General features: G+C 46.2%; 2 protein-coding genes across 2 annotated transcripts; both read right to left on the bottom strand.

The window, feature by feature from the left end:
• Positions 1-176: 176 nt before the first annotated feature.
• LOC133922848 (late embryogenesis abundant protein 7-like) lies at positions 177-779 on the bottom strand. Its single transcript, XM_062368357.1, has 3 exons — positions 681-779; positions 471-593; positions 177-378 (listed from the first exon to the last, which is right to left on the bottom strand). Exons 1-3 carry the CDS (start codon positions 732-734, stop codon positions 304-306), a joined length of 252 nt encoding a protein of 83 aa, XP_062224341.1. The 5' UTR covers positions 735-779; the 3' UTR covers positions 177-303.
• A 345-nt stretch (positions 780-1,124) lies between these two features.
• On the bottom strand, positions 1,125-6,379 carry LOC133922846 (MDIS1-interacting receptor like kinase 1-like). The gene is made up of 2 exons (XM_062368355.1): positions 1,830-6,379; positions 1,125-1,691 (listed from the first exon to the last, which is right to left on the bottom strand). Exons 1-2 carry the CDS (start codon positions 4,498-4,500, stop codon positions 1,261-1,263), a joined length of 3,102 nt encoding a protein of 1,033 aa, XP_062224339.1. The 5' UTR covers positions 4,501-6,379; the 3' UTR covers positions 1,125-1,260.
• Between the last annotated feature and the right edge of the window lie 10,280 nt (positions 6,380-16,659).

The raw sequence follows: 16,659 nt of genomic DNA, 5'->3' as shown, positions 1-16,659 counted from the left end.
CAATAGGTAATCGATTGTAGGCCAATCTTAGGAACAGAGTTAATAGTGTTTCTGAGAACGATGACTGCGATGTCTTACACGGCAAACACTTCTGGTACAATTTTCATTTATCTGAGCTAGGATAGGAACAAGGTGCACAAGCTGGTAGTTCCTTTTTATTACATACAAACGGACGATATAAAGAAGGGTGAATGAAACATTAGGCAGTGGTTAAAATATAGGGAAAAGATTGCCATTATATTCCTGGACCGCCTTGGCCTGGCCGTGCAAGCGTTCTGATCCGTAGAGGGCCGGGTAGATCCATCAGTGTCCGCCGGCCACCGCATCCTTGACGGCGGCCACCGCGCCCTGGGTCATCTGCGCCACCTGCTCACCAGCCTAGGCACATGGAAATAAAGATCCATGGAGTAAGTAACGGTCGGTGCATATTGGATTGGCCACGGTTGCTTGCTCGGTGAGCAGGTTTGTACCTGCTGGGCGGTGCCGGCGGCGCGGTGCTCCTGCTGCTGCGCGGAGTCAGCGGCGGCGCCGGCGGTGTCAGCGGTGGCGCCGGCGGCGTCCTTGACAGACTGCACCGCGCGGTCCACCTGGCACTGCGCACATGAAAACCCAAGCACGGTTACCACGCACGCATGCATGCGAGCTAAGACTGAGACTGAAACTGAAAGGGTGAGGCTCACCTCGGCCTCGGCTTGGCCCTTGCCGGCCTGGAAGGATTGCTCAATGTTCGACATTGCCGCGCTCTGCTTGTAGCTCTCAAGATCACTTGACTACTTCACCTCTTGAAATGAAAATGACCCTTTGCGCTTCCACCGTGGTTTATATAGAGCCCTGGAGGCCGGGTAATCTCGACAAGTGTCAGGTTTTGGGTGGTGAACTGAAAACAACCGGTAAATGTGCCTCTGACCAGGAATATAATGGCCATTGCTAATTACTGCAAAGCCCAATTTAGAGATGATCATGGCTGGATAAATGCAATCGGATCTTGAAATAAGGCATACTGTTGAAGGGTCTCATCATCATGGAAGTGAAAACTTGGTCAACTGAATGGAATGGATCGCTTTGTTTTTCTTCTTTTTTATATATATTTGCACAAGAAAATATCTAAGATTATTCACCTGCTTACATTAATCTACATAATCTATAACTAATTAATCTTCACAGTACATGTTTTGTTGCAGGCTCAAAATCCTGCAGCAAATGAAGTCATGAACAGATCATTAACAGGCACTGAAACTCAAAGAAAAAAGAACATTCAGCCTAGGTGTAGTCGGAGTCCGGCGTGGTGCTGAACACCGGCTTGTCCTTGTCCACCACGGCGGCAGCGGCGTTGTCCTTGCCGTTGGTGGTGGCGCTGCTGCCGCTCTTGCGCCGCGGCTTGGCCTCGCCGAGCATGGTGATCACGTCGCGCATGGACGGCCTGTCCCGCGGCGCCCTCGCGGTGCAGAGCACGGCGATGCGCAACACGAGCAGCATCTCCTCACGGACGTGCGCACACCGGCCGCCGACGTGCGGGTCCAGGTACTCCTCCACCGTGTTGCTCCGGATCTTGTCCCGCACCCATCCCACGATGTCCTGCCCCTCCCCGAACTCTGCCTCCACCGCCCGTCGCCCCGTGATCAGCTCCATCAGCACCACCCCGTAGCTGTAGATGTCGCTCTTCTGATCCACCTTCAGCGTGTAACCGTACTCTGCACAGTTGAATTGCATCGCATGGATCAAACCATTTGCTTTTCATTTGTAAACTCTTTCTTCTTCTTCTTGTCGTTCAAGAATTCAAGATCAAGTTTTGAGCTGTAGCAAGAAGCTAGCTTTGTGAATTGTGATACCTGGAGCGATGTAGCCGTAGGAGCCGGCGACGACGGAGACGGACTCGTTGGTGCGCGCGAGGGCGCGGGCGAGGCCGAAGTCGGCGATGCGGGCCTCCATGTTGGCGTCCAGGAGGATGTTATTGGATTTGATGTCGCGGTGGATCACTGGCGGGTGGCAGTCGTGGTGGAGGTACGCCAGGCCCTGCGCCACGCCGGCGGCGACGTCGTAGCGCGACACCCAGTCTACCAGCGTGCGCCGTTCCTCCGGACCGTGCAGCGCCTCCCACAGGTTGCCGTTCGGCATGAACTCGTACAGCATCATCGCGTCCGTGTCGTTGTGCATGTACCCGAGCAAACGCACGATGTTCCGGTGCCGGAGCCGCCCGAGGAGGCTCACCTCCTTGAGCACGTCCGCGGTAAGCTCGGTCACCGCGGCCGCGTCGCCGTCCATCGGCGCCGGGTGCCAGAGCTTCTTCACGGCTATCACGGCACGCGCGCGCGGGAGCTCGGCCTTGTACACCACCCCGGTCGCGCCCATGCCGACCACGTTCGCCTCCTTGACGCACGCCAACACATCGGCGCTCGTGAACCCGAGCCGCTGGAAGGCCGTCAGCCGCCATGGCCACACCCCCGACTCCCCGCCGAGGTTCTCGCCGTCCAAGCACCCCGCGCCGTCCACGTACCACCGGCGGTACGCGTAGCGCCCGCCGAATAGCGCCGTAAACGCGGCGACAACGGCGAGCATCCCCACGAGCAACCCCACCGCGATGTGCTTGAGGCGCGCACTGCCACGGGGCCGCGCGGCCACGGCCGTATCACGGCTCCCGAAGCAGGGTGGGAGCACGCCACCGCACAGCCCGGCGTTGCCCGCCAACTCGTCGGGGTTGATCGATCGCAGGACACCGTTCCCCGGCACGGGCCCGGTGAGGTTGTTGTACGCCAGGTTGAGCGCCTCTAGCGCCGGCGAGCTGCCAAAATTCTCCGGTATGCCTCCGGTCAAGGAGTTGCTCGACAAATCAAGAATGGCCATCGCCGGCATCATGGCGAGCGCCTTCGGTATCTCGCCGGTGAGCCTGTTGTGCCTGAGGTTGAGCTTGACTAGCCTCTGACAGGAGGCGAGGCTGAACGGTATCGTGCCGGCGAGCCGGTTGTTCGACAAGTCCAGCGCTGCCAGAGCCGGGCAGTCTTGGAACTGATCAGGGAGCTCGCCGGAGATGATGTTGTCCGACGCCAAGAAGCTCTGCAAGCTCGGGATCGTGAAGAGGTTTGACGGCAGAGAGTACTGGAGGTAGTTGTGCGAGAGGTCAATGAATGACAGCGACGTCGACGACGCGAGGTCGCCGGGGATCTCCCCGGACAGGTCGTTACCGGCGAGCTCGAGGCGCTGCAACAGAGGCAGCTTGCCGAACCCAACGGGCACCGTGCCGTTGAGCCGGTTGCTCTGCATGCGCACGCGCACCAGCGACGCGCACGACGCGAGCCCGGCCGGGATACCGCCGGTGAAGCCGTTGTTGAACATGATCAGCTTGACGAGCTTCTTGCCGTCGCAGATTCCAGTCGGCACGGGGCCAGTGAAGGAGTTCGACGACACGTCCACCCACTGCAGAGGCGAGCTCTTGCCGAGCGACGCGGGAAGCGGCCCCGTTAAGGAGTTGTTCCACAGCTCGAGTATCTCCAGTTTCGTCATGTCGCCGATGGCCGCCGGCACGGAGCCGTCGAGGTGGTTGCACATGAGGTTGAGCAGCCGGAGGCGGCCCAGCTGCGCCACCTCGGCGGGGATCGGGCCCGTGAGCAAGTTGTCGGACAGGTCGAGGAAGACCAGCGACGAGATGTTGCCGAGCTCCGGCGGTATCTTGCCTTCGAGGTTGTTCTTGTATAGGTAAAGCGCGGTGAGCGCTGGAAGCTTGCCGAGCTCCGGCGGGATGGGCCCATCGAGGTTGCAAACGGCGAGGTCGAGGTACCGGAGGTTGGCGAGGTTGCCGAGCTCCGGTGGGATGCCTCCCTCGAGCACATTATACCCGATGATGAGGCTCTCGATCGACTCGAGCTCGCCAATCTCCGGCGGGATCTTGCCGGTGATGTTGTTGCCGGAGAGGCCCAAGAACTTGAGCTTGGTGAGGCTCCGGTAAGCTGCCGGGATGCCGCCATCGAAGAAGTTGCCCCGGAAGTCGATGATCACGAGGGATGTGGCATTGGCGAGGTCCACGGGGAGGGGACCGACGAAATTGTTGCCGGAGGCATTGACCGTGGCGAGGTCAGCACAGGAGCTGAGGCCGGCCGGAAACGCGCCTTCGAAGGAGTTCTGGCTAACATCGAACACCTGGAGATCGGACAGCGGCGCGAAGGACTTTGGCAGCGTGCTTTCGAAGGAGTTGGACGAGAGGTTGAGGACGGTGAGCGACGTCAGCCGGAGCACGTCGTCGGAGACCTTGCCGCTCAGGTTCTTCCCCGAGAGATCGAGCCCATCGACGAGGCCGGCCGCGTTGCACCGGACGCCTGTCCAGCTGCAATGCGACGAGGCCTTGGCGCCACCCTTCCAGTCGTCGAGCGCGCCCACCGTGTCGACGAAGCCCGCCTTCAGCGCCAGCAGCGCCGCCCTCTCGTCGCCGCCGGCCGCGCCAACGCCGGCGGACAAGATCAAAGACACTGTCAGTACTAGGACCAGCACTGGCACTCTGCTTACTTCCATTAGAATGTTCTAGTACTTTCCTGGAAGCACTTTTGCTAGCTCAAATTAGATTCTAGCACCTACTCTGCCTGTGCCTCTGCTGCTTCTAGTGCTGTGCCATGTGAGAGTGTGTGTCTGGCTTGCTTAATCTACTGACACTGCATCTGCAAGAAGAGCAGAGGCTGAAGCTAGCTAGAAGAAGATGGCAGAAAAGGCTTTATATCATGGCCACTAGAAGATTGGTTGGTATAAGCATGAACGAATGTGAGGTGTTTTGGGGAATAGATTAAGGGCTAACAGGCTGGGTTTTGGAGCTGGAGGAGAGAATGAAAAATGAGAACATGGAACATGGAGGGAATGTGTTTGAGTCATGGCTTTTCCAACCTGCTTTTGGGCAATCTGCCATTGTTTAATCTTTTACTTTGCGCCTGCCCCCATCAGATTAGAATACTTAATTACATGTTTATTTTACATTCCCTGTAATTGAAGACTGTATATTAGCGCTAGCTTTTAGGCTTAGATTACTAGTACTAATCAGAGACCTGCCTGCTGTAACTGGGTGTTCGTACGGCCTATTCTTTGGAAGCTTCTGCTTATGAAGCTCTGAAACAAATCTACTCCTAGCCTCCTACAATTTGTGTAGATGATGCAAGTCTAACATTTGAACTGATCTAAGAGTACCATATGTAGAAGCTAGTTGCTTCTCTCCATGGTACACACTACACAGATGAGCTACTGTGATTTTGAGCAAAGAAATACTACTACTAATCCTATGTCATTTGCCAGTCAGGATACTTCCTTTGATGGAGAAAAGGATTAAGTTCACCAAAGGAGAGACAAGAGGGTGTGCTCTTGGTGTTGTCCTGATGCAATTACCTTAAGATCTGAACACATGTCCTGCAAAAAGATTAAAGAAAGTTTACCCTTCCAGATGAAAGCACCCTATGGTCTGTACACATGCCCTGCATAAAAACTAAACAAAGTTTACCCTGCCTGATGCATATGTACAGCGGTGCATGCATGTGTTAAGACTGCCCAAGTTGACCTTGTTAAATAAAATAAAACTGGCGCTAATCATTCCTGTGACAGTGGGCATGCAGTAGCTTCTGCTGCTGTTACTGCTGTGTGATGACAAGGGGATTGTTGGTACTAGTACATTGCCTGGCACATGTTCCCAGTAGAATGTCACCACTACTGACTGCATCAGACCAAAGGCAACACAAGTACTAGCAACGTAATTAAACGGGTTAATTAGCAAGCAGGGTTGACACAATCAGAAGGCTGTTCAAACAGTCAGAGAAACAGTTGAAAGTGATTAGTAAATTCGGACTGCAGGGCTTCCATATCTGATCAAGCAGTTACAACACCAGCGTATAAGGGAAAGAAGCATTACATCTAGAGTTAGAATTTAGAATTGGCAGAAAATTTGTTTAAAAAGAACCTAACAGCAAAAGAATTAAACTACTGAGCCTTGTCTCTCTCATCAGAGTAATATATTAAAAACACGTGTTATTAACTCATGGTAACAAAATCCCAAGTGAAAAGAGGTCCGGTGGTTCAGGTTCATATACTGAACTACAGCAAAAGTGCAAATGAACATTTCTCACAATGAACAGCAGAAGACCACATCAAAGTAAATGATACTTCTAAATGCTCTCCACCAATTTGATTTCATGGTCCTTGTGCTGAAAAACGGGACTAGGGATAGTAGCAACCTCTATCTAAGGTCTACTGAAAAGTCTAGTATAGGATTGAAGCCCTAGTTGGTAATTTGGTATTGAACAAATTATGCCAGTCTTGTACTTTTTGAGCTATGTATCTAGGTCATAGGATGCCAACTTTATGACCGTATTGAAATACTTGCTGTGTTTAGGAATTTTGAAGTTAAAAGACATGTGAAACCTAAGAAAAAGGTAAGACTAGACGCTGATTGTCTTCACTATTTCAAAAAAAGAGAGTAAATTTCACAGAACTATAACTGTTTTGACCTAATACCCATAGAACTACAACTATTTTGGCTTGTATTACAAACTACAACTATTATGACACTGGGTACCACACAACTACAACTTTCTCATAAAACTACAACTATTTTGACAATTGGTAGCTACAAGAAAGTTGTGTTTCTACGGTACGTAGGGTTAAAATAGTTGTAGTTCTATAGTTCATGTCAAAATAGTTGTAGTTTTGTGGGTATTAGTCAAAATAATTGTAGTTTTGTCAAATTTACTCAAAAAAGAATAAAAAACTATTCAAACTTAGGAGGAACTAGATTACTTTCTTTTAAGTTGAAGAGGACTCAGAACCTAGGTAGTGGGGCTCCAAATGGTTCCAGTCTACTGTCGATAATCACACGCAATACAGGAAGCAAAAGGAACTGATCCTTAGAAAATGGGAAGAAGAAGAAGAACAATCAATAGCACTACGTATTTGGTTCTTGTTTAATTGCATTACTCTGAACTTTGTGTGGCTTGGACATAACTAGTCCCCCCTCCCCATTTTTCTTTAAACACAAACAAATGTAAGCACCTGATTTTGAACCTCCATTTTTTGAACAATATATCGGATTTTTCACCAATGAAGAAAGCAAAATCGCCTATTGCTCCATTGAACAATTGAGAAGACACAGAAGTATTATGCTTTGAAAGGCTTTGAAGTATCTGAACATGTGTTTCTAGTCCAATTTGACGCATGTGGCACAAAGCAGAATGACAATTTCCAAATGAATGTGCCACAGCACAGCAAAACGGCTAGAAACACATCTTGATCAATCAAAGTGTAATTGATACAAAAGCCTAACTAGGTAGCTAGGGAACTCAAACCAAACCAATTCATAGGGCCTAATGCATGCCCTAATCAAGTCGTTGGTTTTTTGCCCTGGCTAGAAAACTTTGAGAGGTGCAGGCTAACGTACTCAAGAGATGATCATACAATGGCGTGCGGTGCTATTTAAGCAACTCTTGGCCCAACCAAACTTAATCATGCAGCCATGAACGAGTTCGGTGTTGGAGAAAAGGTCGTCCCAAAAAAAAAAAAAAAAATCCCCCAAATCAAAGTTAGCCATGCTAGCCTGTGACATTATCTCATCATTAGCCTTCTTTGCTTCCATGTAATCCATGTCCATGCATGCATGCTGCATGCAATATTCAATCATTTTGCACCGGCTTAATTCCTGTGGAATCATTTCAGTTAAGTTTCATTCATGTTTAGGCTATGATCGAGTTGTCATGTCGTCTACTAATGTAAGTTTCCACTATCTGTAGCACTCTGCAATATATAGCTATGTCAGTCGTCACAAGTACAAATTAGACGGGATAATTTTGCAAGAACAATTAACTGGAGTCCTAAGTAGTGAGCATACTGGATAAATGCATGTTTACCCGACAAGGGGGCAATAAACAATGTCTTCATAAGATGTCACTGTCTTTTGCGCAACTCGAGGAGTTTAGTTTTCCACAGTACAAAGCTACCATCCATGACTCCTGTCCTATCAGCGCATATAAAAAAGTCAAAACCCAAAAAAAAATTAACCAGAAGAACTACCTAAACCTTTCTCTGGTTTCTACCTCCTCTTTTCTAATCTCTCCATCATTCATCAGCATCATCAAACACAGAACAGACCGGCCCTAACGTCAAATGGATAATAAACAAATTTGTGATGAATTATTGATAAGTTGGGCTGCATGCATGTTGCCAATGGGTGATCACTTGGTGTCATTCTCCCATCCCAGCCTTGCCACAAGAATCTCCCCATGTTATGTTTGTTGCAGCTCCATGCAGGAGAAGGGTTGGATGGAACAAAACATCTCATCTTTGGTGTCTTTAACTTTTCAGGTTCAAGTAATCAGGTTCCCTTGCAATATCAAAGTTGAAATTTGGGTGTATGGTGACGAGGAAAGAGAAAAATTTGTTATTAAGTTGACATTATATATCATGCATGTACGTAATGCAATTGCATTGTGCAATTAAATTTTGTTTTGGAGGAAAGTTACTTGGATACATTTCAGCAGCTGAGTGCTTATCTAGCAGTCATATAGTACTAGTAAAACAAAGAATAATCAACACTGAGAGAATATGAGATCCTTTTTTTTTCAGAGTATACTACCCAAACTACTGTACATGGTGATTTAAAAGTACAGAATATTGGGGAACAGAGAACATGGGAAATCAAGATGATGAATTACTAGCTTTATTGCATAAGCTGAAGTAATAATATAAGGAATCAATTAACATGCAGAAGTAAGTAATCATGGAGAGAAACATGCAGATTAATCATGGAGAGAGAGAGAGAGAGGAGGGAATAATATTCAGTTGGCTAAAGAGCCTCACCACCCTAGCTACTTGGCTAGGTAATCCACATGCGCACATGTAGGTAGACAGACACCAACATCAACTGAGGCTGGCCATGTGAAACCCTCTTGCTAAGCAGCTTCCAAAGTATGTCTCTGTGTCTTCACCTTTCTCTTAATCATATTTTTAATCAACACACAGCTAGCATTAGTTCCGGTACCTCACTCACATGTGACCCACTTTCCTCCTAAAAAAACATGCGACTCACTTCCATGTGGGGCCACACTGGGTTGGACCCCAGGGGCTAGTGAGGGGTCCCTGCCTGTCAGTGAGGTGGGATCAATTTAAGAATCAGTGGAGATGATCTCACCATTATTGGGCATGAAACTGATCGATGGATCTCAAGGATTAATCATGCAAACGATACCAAAATATATTCCCTAGCTCATCCTCGCCAATGAATCTAAAATATAATACAATCTTATCATCCTTTTCTTTTTTATGATTTCAAGTGCTGCGTTTGGTGAGAGGCATGTGGGTGACATTTCGATCGATCGGACTTTGGCATTGTGAGGCTTCTACCTTTTCGTTGGCGGGGAGTTGGGATCGAGTTGGAACCCAATCAATCATTCATCGGCGGCAGGTGGCCGCAACATGCTTGCAAACACGCAATTGCAACTGGCCATGACGACGAAAGATCGAGCAAACCTGCGATATTCTGTCGAGCAAGTGTGCATATGTTAACATTGTTCACCCCAAAACCAGGCGGCTGAAACTCTGTCCAAATGCACTCCTTGAGGCTTCAGCTAAATCAGAGTTGAGAACTGACTCTGCAATCCGTGAACCACCGTCTATGTACACTGTCAAAGGGGAAAATGTGAACTTCTAAAATTCGGTGAATATGTAAATTAGAGAAGTGGTGTCAATGGATCTCGGCAATCCTGCACACCGGAAAAACAACCATTCTTCTTAATGAAGTTCCAGGGCCATGGATGAACTACAAACGAGGTCTCCGGAGATCCTCTCGGCCCTTACTGTCTCTTTATTATCGTGGCAGATGTCCTCCAACAATGGATCGGACAAGCTTCTGCGCAGGGACTCCTGCTGCATCCCCTCAGCGACACAGAAACATGTCCAGTTCTTCGATGTACCGACTATACTCTGACTCTACGAAATGTTCCACGAAATGCATGTCGGAAATCTTTGGATACAGAGCCTAAATTTTAGAGTGATTACTTTTCTACCAAAAATAAAAGAAGCTTATCGTATTCAGCAATACAGACCAATCTACTTACTAAAAGTCAGTTTCAAGATTTTTCACCAAGGTGGCTATCGACCGAATCAATAGTGTCACGGATCGTATAATCCGTCCAACACAAACAACATTCATGCGTTAAAGAAATATATTAGAAGGGATGGTAATTCTACATAAGACGTTATATGAACTCCATCAAAAAAAGATAAGTTGTATACTCTCAAAATTAACTTTGAGAAGGTCCAGGACAAAGTAAAATGGTATTTTCTGCAACAGTATCTTAGTATAAAAGGTTTTTCGACTAAATAGTGCACATGGGTCGAAAGCTTCATTTCCAGGGGAAGCGTAGCCATAAAAGCCAACAAAGAAACTGACCACTATTTCCAAACAAAAAAGAGTCTACGTCAAGGTGACCCGCTATCTCTGATCTTGTTTAACATTGTCACGGATATGTTAGCAATACTGATTCAGAGGGCTAAAAATACCGGCCAAGTAGAAGGAATTGTACCCCACTTGGTAGAAAGTGGGCTATCAATCCTCCAGTACGCCGATAACACGATTATATTAATGGATGGTGACTTGAAAAAGACTAAGAACATGAAGCTTTTTGCTTTGCGAGCTTTCAGGGTTAAATATAAACATCTATAAAAATGAATTATTTTGCTTTGGGACGGCTCAAGACAAGACCGATAAATAATCAGATATATGTGGATGTGCAATGGGTGAATTACCTATTCGGCACTTATGAATCAATTCACTATCAAAAACTCGAACCAGAAAAGAGTAGAGAAAAAAATTGAAAAAAGATTGAGCAGCTGGAATACTAAGTACTTAACTGTGGGTGGCAGACTGGTACTTCTAGACTCAGTTCTTGGTAGCCTACCCACTTATATGATATCCTTCTTCCAAATCCCCACACAGAATGCCTGACAAAATGGAAGGTCCTATGTAAACCAAATGATCTGGATGGATCTATACTCCTATAAAATACACGAGTTATGGTAGAATCGAATGATCTTCACCGTTCATCAGAGTTGATCAAATGGTTACCATACAAAAATTCTTCCCGTTCATCCTTCCAAAAATATATTTAATCTCACATTAATTATCTTCTATATCTATACATCCAATATTTGCCTTCCATACATTCTAAAAATACATTTAATATCTCATTATTTGTGCGGGAAACCGTCCAAATTGTATTCTAATTAATCATTAGTGCAATCATTTTCACAATCACAATCACATTAATTAACCAGAATACAATCTCGATAGTCCCGATAAGTGTTTTATAACCAAGATTAGCACACGAGCTTTTATAATATGCATCATCAAATGAAGACATAACAAACAGCGAGTAATGAAATTATATTACAAGTCTTTAAGTTATTATATATTTTTCATCCATTTACAGACACGCACGCTAGGAGGATAAAAGCATCACTTCACCCCTAGCTGTTGGTAATATGCTCTAAAGGCGATCGAGTTTGCGGATTGGATCTGCTAATGGGCTTTAATGTTGATTAAAGGACCATTAGGGTTTAGAGTCATAATGGGCTTTAATGTTGATTAAAGGCCTATTAGCGTGCTCTATATAAGAATAGGTAGGGGCCAAGGCGCATTGAGTTTTTTCAGAAAAACAGATCTTGCCACCAAAAATCCTGGCCGCCTTCTATTCCCGAACTCCCTTCGAAACCCTAGCCGGGCGCGCGGTACTAGCACACCGGCGCACGGCGATTCCATCCTTGTACGTGTGGATACCGTAGAGGCGCTGCTACTATTGCGGTGCTGATCTGCTCGGGACGTGCTCGGGACGAGGTTGACGATCGACTACTTGACGCGTACGACGTTGGATTGGTCTGCTCCAACTCTTCTTCCGCTGCACTGCTCGTCAAGTGGTAACGATTCATGATCCCCTACTCGCATGGCTTCCTGGTTGAATGCGGTAGAGAAAATTTATTTTGTGCTAGCGTAGCCTACCCGCAACCCTTCACTAGCCTCTTAGAGATACTACGCAGCGGAACATAAAATCTATTAACAACAAAAGATAGGTAGAGCCTTTTTCCCTGAGGTACCATCCTAAAATGATATCACCCGAGTAGATGTCACTACCCTCACCCGTCACCAACATCAACAGATGTGAAGTAACCAAAAACTATCCCTTTCTCACCTGCAAAACTCATCAAAGCAACGTGAGTATGAAGATACTCGCAAGACTTAATCTATAATTGGTACATATAATCGATGCAAGCAGTCTATAGCATTCGGATCCCTCTCCCGACCTACCCCTAGCACCTTTCACATCTCGTCTCGTTCTCACAAACTCTTCATCTCAACATCATTATCATCGTGAAAGTAATTAAGTCTTATAGCTCGCGAACGATGGAACATTCCATCGCTTGACTTCTACCGATAACTTATGTATTTCTAAGTATTTTGGATAACTTTTAATTTAGACAACGACATGTTATACCCGGGTTACAAGGATAGAAAATATCAATAATCTAAGGTAGAAAAATGCATCAACATAGGTTTTACCTATATAACCCAACTTTGACTCACTAAACATGCATAACATACATAAGCGATAACTTATCAATTTAGACATCACACGATCCAAAGTATAAGGTAGAATATGCTTAGATACTTGCCTTGGTGCTCAGCTTCACAATCAATGGTAACAAACTCCATATCACCCCCGATCATGCCCACGTCATACTCCGATCCTTTGTTCTCTAAAGAAGAGTGCATGCAATGTGATGAGTACGAATGAGGTGCAAAGAGGCATGCTACAAGATGCATAAAGAGTGAGGATGCAGTACAATAAGGTAAGAGTATAAAGACACGCGAAAGAACAAAGAAGCATTCGATCCAAGCAACATCTGAACTTCTGACTGGAAGCCGGAACTTCCAGATCAAGGTTAGAACTTTTAGGTGGTCGGAACATCCGGGTGTTTCTCCGAACAGAACAGGGGTTTCTCGGGCTGGCTTAACTCGGATTATTCGGAACTTCCGGGTTGAAGGTCGAAACTTCCGGATAGGGGTTCTCAGGTCGACTAAATTGGATTATCCGAAACTTCCAAGTTGAAGGTCGGAACTTCCCATAGGGGTTCTCGGGTGGTTCAACTCGGATTAATCCGGAAGTTCTGGTCGAACCGGATAGGGGTTCTGGGGTAGGTTTAACACAGATTATCCAGAACTTCTGAGTAAACTGGCAAGCATGAGTTTGCAACGATTTCCTTGCCGATTCAACTTGCATGTATCACCAATTCGAGAAAAGCATGTTTGCGCTAGCCCAAGGGTTCTAGGCTCCATCTTCCCACAAAAACTAGCATGAGTCACGAGTTCTTTCTCATCCAAACCTTTCCTATTAGCTCCAATTCATCAAGAATAAAGTGATGCTTCACAACTACAAGAACGCAACTACAAAACCACTATGAGGATCCTTGGAGACTTACCCGAAGTACTTGTTGAGATGGGTGACCGTCGGGTGGGGAAGAAAATGGAGAAAAGCTTGGGGAAGGGGGACCAAGCTCATCCTCCTTGTGGCTTCACCAAACAAACCGAGAGAGATTAAGAATAGCTCGAATCCTTCATGCATGTGCAACAAGATTGGATGAATTGAAAGTTTAGAAGCTAGGAAACACAGTAGTACCACACGCATACCTTGATTTCAGCTTCTTGAGGGAGTATTTGGGGGAGAAATGGAGAGGGTTTGAGAGGGAGCTACTGCTACCCTTGGCTATCTCGGTTGGGAGGGAGAGAGAGCGTGTGTGTGTGTGTGTGTGTGTGTGTGTGTGTGTGTGTGTGTGTGTGTGTGTGTGTGTGTGTGTGTGTGAGAGAGAGAGAGAGAGAGAGAGAGAGAGAGAGAGAGAGAGAGAGAGAGAGAGGGGGGGAGGGTTGCTGCAGCTAAAGAAGAGGGAGGGGACGTGGGCTAGCTCAAGTGGGCCCTACTTGCTGGAGTCTTACGTCTATTACAACTGCAATTTTTTTTCCTTCTCTCCTCATTTTCCTTCTCTCTTTTTGTTAACCCAAACTGAGGTGCTCTAATGCTCTAAAATTTCTACGAACTTTTTGTGCAAGATTGCCAAATGAGATGAAACTATTTTAATTGGACTTACCCACAACGTCTATGCGGAACTTAAACTAAAAGAAAACTCCAAGGTCGGGTATTTTCATAGCTCTTAACAAATGTTAAGCCACTATTGGAATTAACAAGCACTCAACAAATACTCAATAATTAAACATAATGCTCATGATGTATAATTATACTTAATGGCATGTCTACGAGATTTGGGATGTGACAATTTGTCTTCCATACATTATTATATCCTGAATCGAATCCATGTATGTGAAACACATGCGCATTTGCTAGTTAGAGATAAATGACATGTATATCCAAAACACCTCTCTCCTATGTAAGTGGATATACAAGTTACTGATAGAAGAGAGGACTTGACAAGAACTACTTCAAAACAAATATATAGGGACAAAACTAATTTCACAAGTTGAAGGAAAACCAGGTGACTTGCACTTCTGGGCTGGTCTAATGAAAGTGAAAAGTATCATTTTTAGTTATAGTACTTATAACATAAAGGATGGCTCTGAAATCATATTCCGGAAGGACATTTGGTTAGGCAATTCGCCATTGCAAGACCAATTTCTTTCATTATATAACATCATACAAAATAAACAAGTCTCAGTAGCTAACGCAACAGAGTCATTCCCCATGAATATCTTTTTCAGGCGGGACATGACTGGCTCGAAATTGGTTGTGTGGAATATATTGACAACATGCCTAACCAACATCACTTTGATGGGGGATTGAGATGAGTTTAAATGGAGTTTAAACCAATCTGGAAGGTTCACAGTTAGTTCCCTGTACGAAGTCTTGGTGCAAGAAGATGAACCAATCCAGAATAGTTAATTATGAAAATTAAAAATACCATTAAAAATTAAGATATTTCTTTGGTATATACAGAAGGGTGTTCTATTAACAAAGGATAACCTAAGTAAATAAAAGAAAATAGCATGGTGATCAAAAGTGTTGCTTTTATCACAAATCTAAGATAATTAAGCACATCTTCTTTGATGGCCATTTCGCATGCTCTGTATGACTAATAGTCCAAGTAGCATCAAACCTTTACCAACCGGGAAGTGTTCAAAACATGTTTGGGAATTGGCTTCAGGGTCTTAGTAAAATTTTGAAATGCTACATACTGGTGGCGGCGGGGTGGTCATATTTTGTTGGTCTCTATGGCTACGTAGGAATGATATTTTCTTTAAAACTCCTTTTCTCCTTTACATGTTATTTTTACTTGTACATACTGGCTCCATACGTGTTTTGTACTATATTAGTATGAGCATCGTGAGATGGTTACTACGGCGTGTACTCGATTGGAGCGAGGAGTCATGGAGCTTTTTATCTAATTTAGATAGCAGTCTAGACTCTGCATCTAAGCCTAAGCAAAATAACTTTTGCTTAGGAGATGTAATTCCATCTTGTTAGACTTTTGCTTTATGTGTGTCTTATATACCGGGTTGATGTTTGTTAGATCACAGTTATGTGCATCTTAGTTATGCAGAGACCGAGACTAATTTTTTGTGCGATTATACCAGCTTGATATAACGATAAGAGTTAATAAAACCTACTTTTGCACCAAAAAAAAACTCTAATTCTAATAAGAACTTATGAAAACGACATCTCAAGAACATCATTTTTGATAAAAGAAGCTTTATTAGAATCCGGAAAAAGATCTCAAGAACATCTTGGACAACTTTGCGGCTGCTACTGGACTCGAGATAAACTCAAATAAAACCACCATCTTATTCTTACCCATGAACATTCAGCAAGATGAAGCAGTGCGCCTGGCTGAATCTCTCGGCTGCCCTATTGCCGAGTTTCCTCAGCCACAAAACTTGCAGGTTCTGCTTAGATGTCCGGTCGGTGGGCTTCTGTGTTAACTCGTGGAGGACGTCTCATTCTTTGAGCTTCAGTCTGTAACTCGTGGAGGACGACTCTCCGGCCGACGACCTCGACATACGGAAGAACAATGAATATCCCCGCTTCAGTCTGTGCTGTGGTGCTTATCATTCTCTCGATGATTTGGGAACTCAAAATTTTCAAGCACACAGATGAGAACCCAAGCGACGATCACGGCGATGTCGGCGGTGACGAGAAAACGCCCCACCTCTGGGGTGGTCTGCATTTCGTTCACCGTCCACGGCGGACGGTAAACGAGAAACCCACCACCCTTAATTTGTCTCTCATGCCTCATGGCCGTGCGGCAAGATCGACCTGAATAGTTGCAAGCCGCGAGACCTTTCCACGGTCCTCGCGCGCTCGACCGTCGTTCCCCTGGACGATGTGCTGCGCTGAGCTCCATCCAGTGTGCCGCGGCGCCGCACAAGACGGCAGCGGCCGGCGGTCGCAAGAATATCCTCCGGCGGCCTTTGTTCTTGATCACGAGGAGGTAGAAGAAAGGATCGATGCGGGAGAGCTCGACCTTGGCGTCCAGCCGCAGCAGCGCCAGGTCCTGCGCGTCCACGCGGTTCGTCGCCGTGAACACTCGCAAGCTGTCCGCACGGCTGTCGAACCGTCCATCTGGGAGCACGCGCTGCACCTAGCGGGCGGC

Source organism: Phragmites australis, chromosome 6 (genome assembly GCF_958298935.1).
Source record: "Phragmites australis chromosome 6, lpPhrAust1.1, whole genome shotgun sequence".
Lineage (NCBI taxonomy): Eukaryota > Viridiplantae > Streptophyta > Magnoliopsida > Poales > Poaceae > Phragmites > Phragmites australis.
Note: the sequence above shows the minus strand (reverse complement) of the source record. Positions and strands in the feature narration are given on the sequence as shown.

What these genes read in the sequence shown, in the direction of transcription:
- LOC133922848 (XM_062368357.1), bottom strand. Translation starts at nt 734, where the DNA reads ATGTCGAACATTGAGCAATCCTTCCAGGCCGGCAAGGGCCAAGCCGAG. An exon ending in AGGGCCAAGCCGAGGCCGAG is followed by an intron (nt 594 to 680) that starts GTGAGCCTCACC and finishes TCATGTGCGCAG; the next exon opens with TGCCAGGTGGACCGCGCGGT. An exon ending in CCGCCGGCACCGCCCAGCAG is followed by an intron (nt 379 to 470) that starts GTACAAACCTGC and finishes CCATGTGCCTAG; the next exon opens with GCTGGTGAGCAGGTGGCGCA.
- LOC133922846 (XM_062368355.1), bottom strand. Translation starts at nt 4,500, where the DNA reads ATGGAAGTAAGCAGAGTGCCAGTGCTGGTCCTAGTACTGACAGTGTCT. An exon ending in CTACGGCTACATCGCTCCAG is followed by an intron (nt 1,692 to 1,829) that starts GTATCACAATTC and finishes TCAACTGTGCAG; the next exon opens with AGTACGGTTACACGCTGAAG.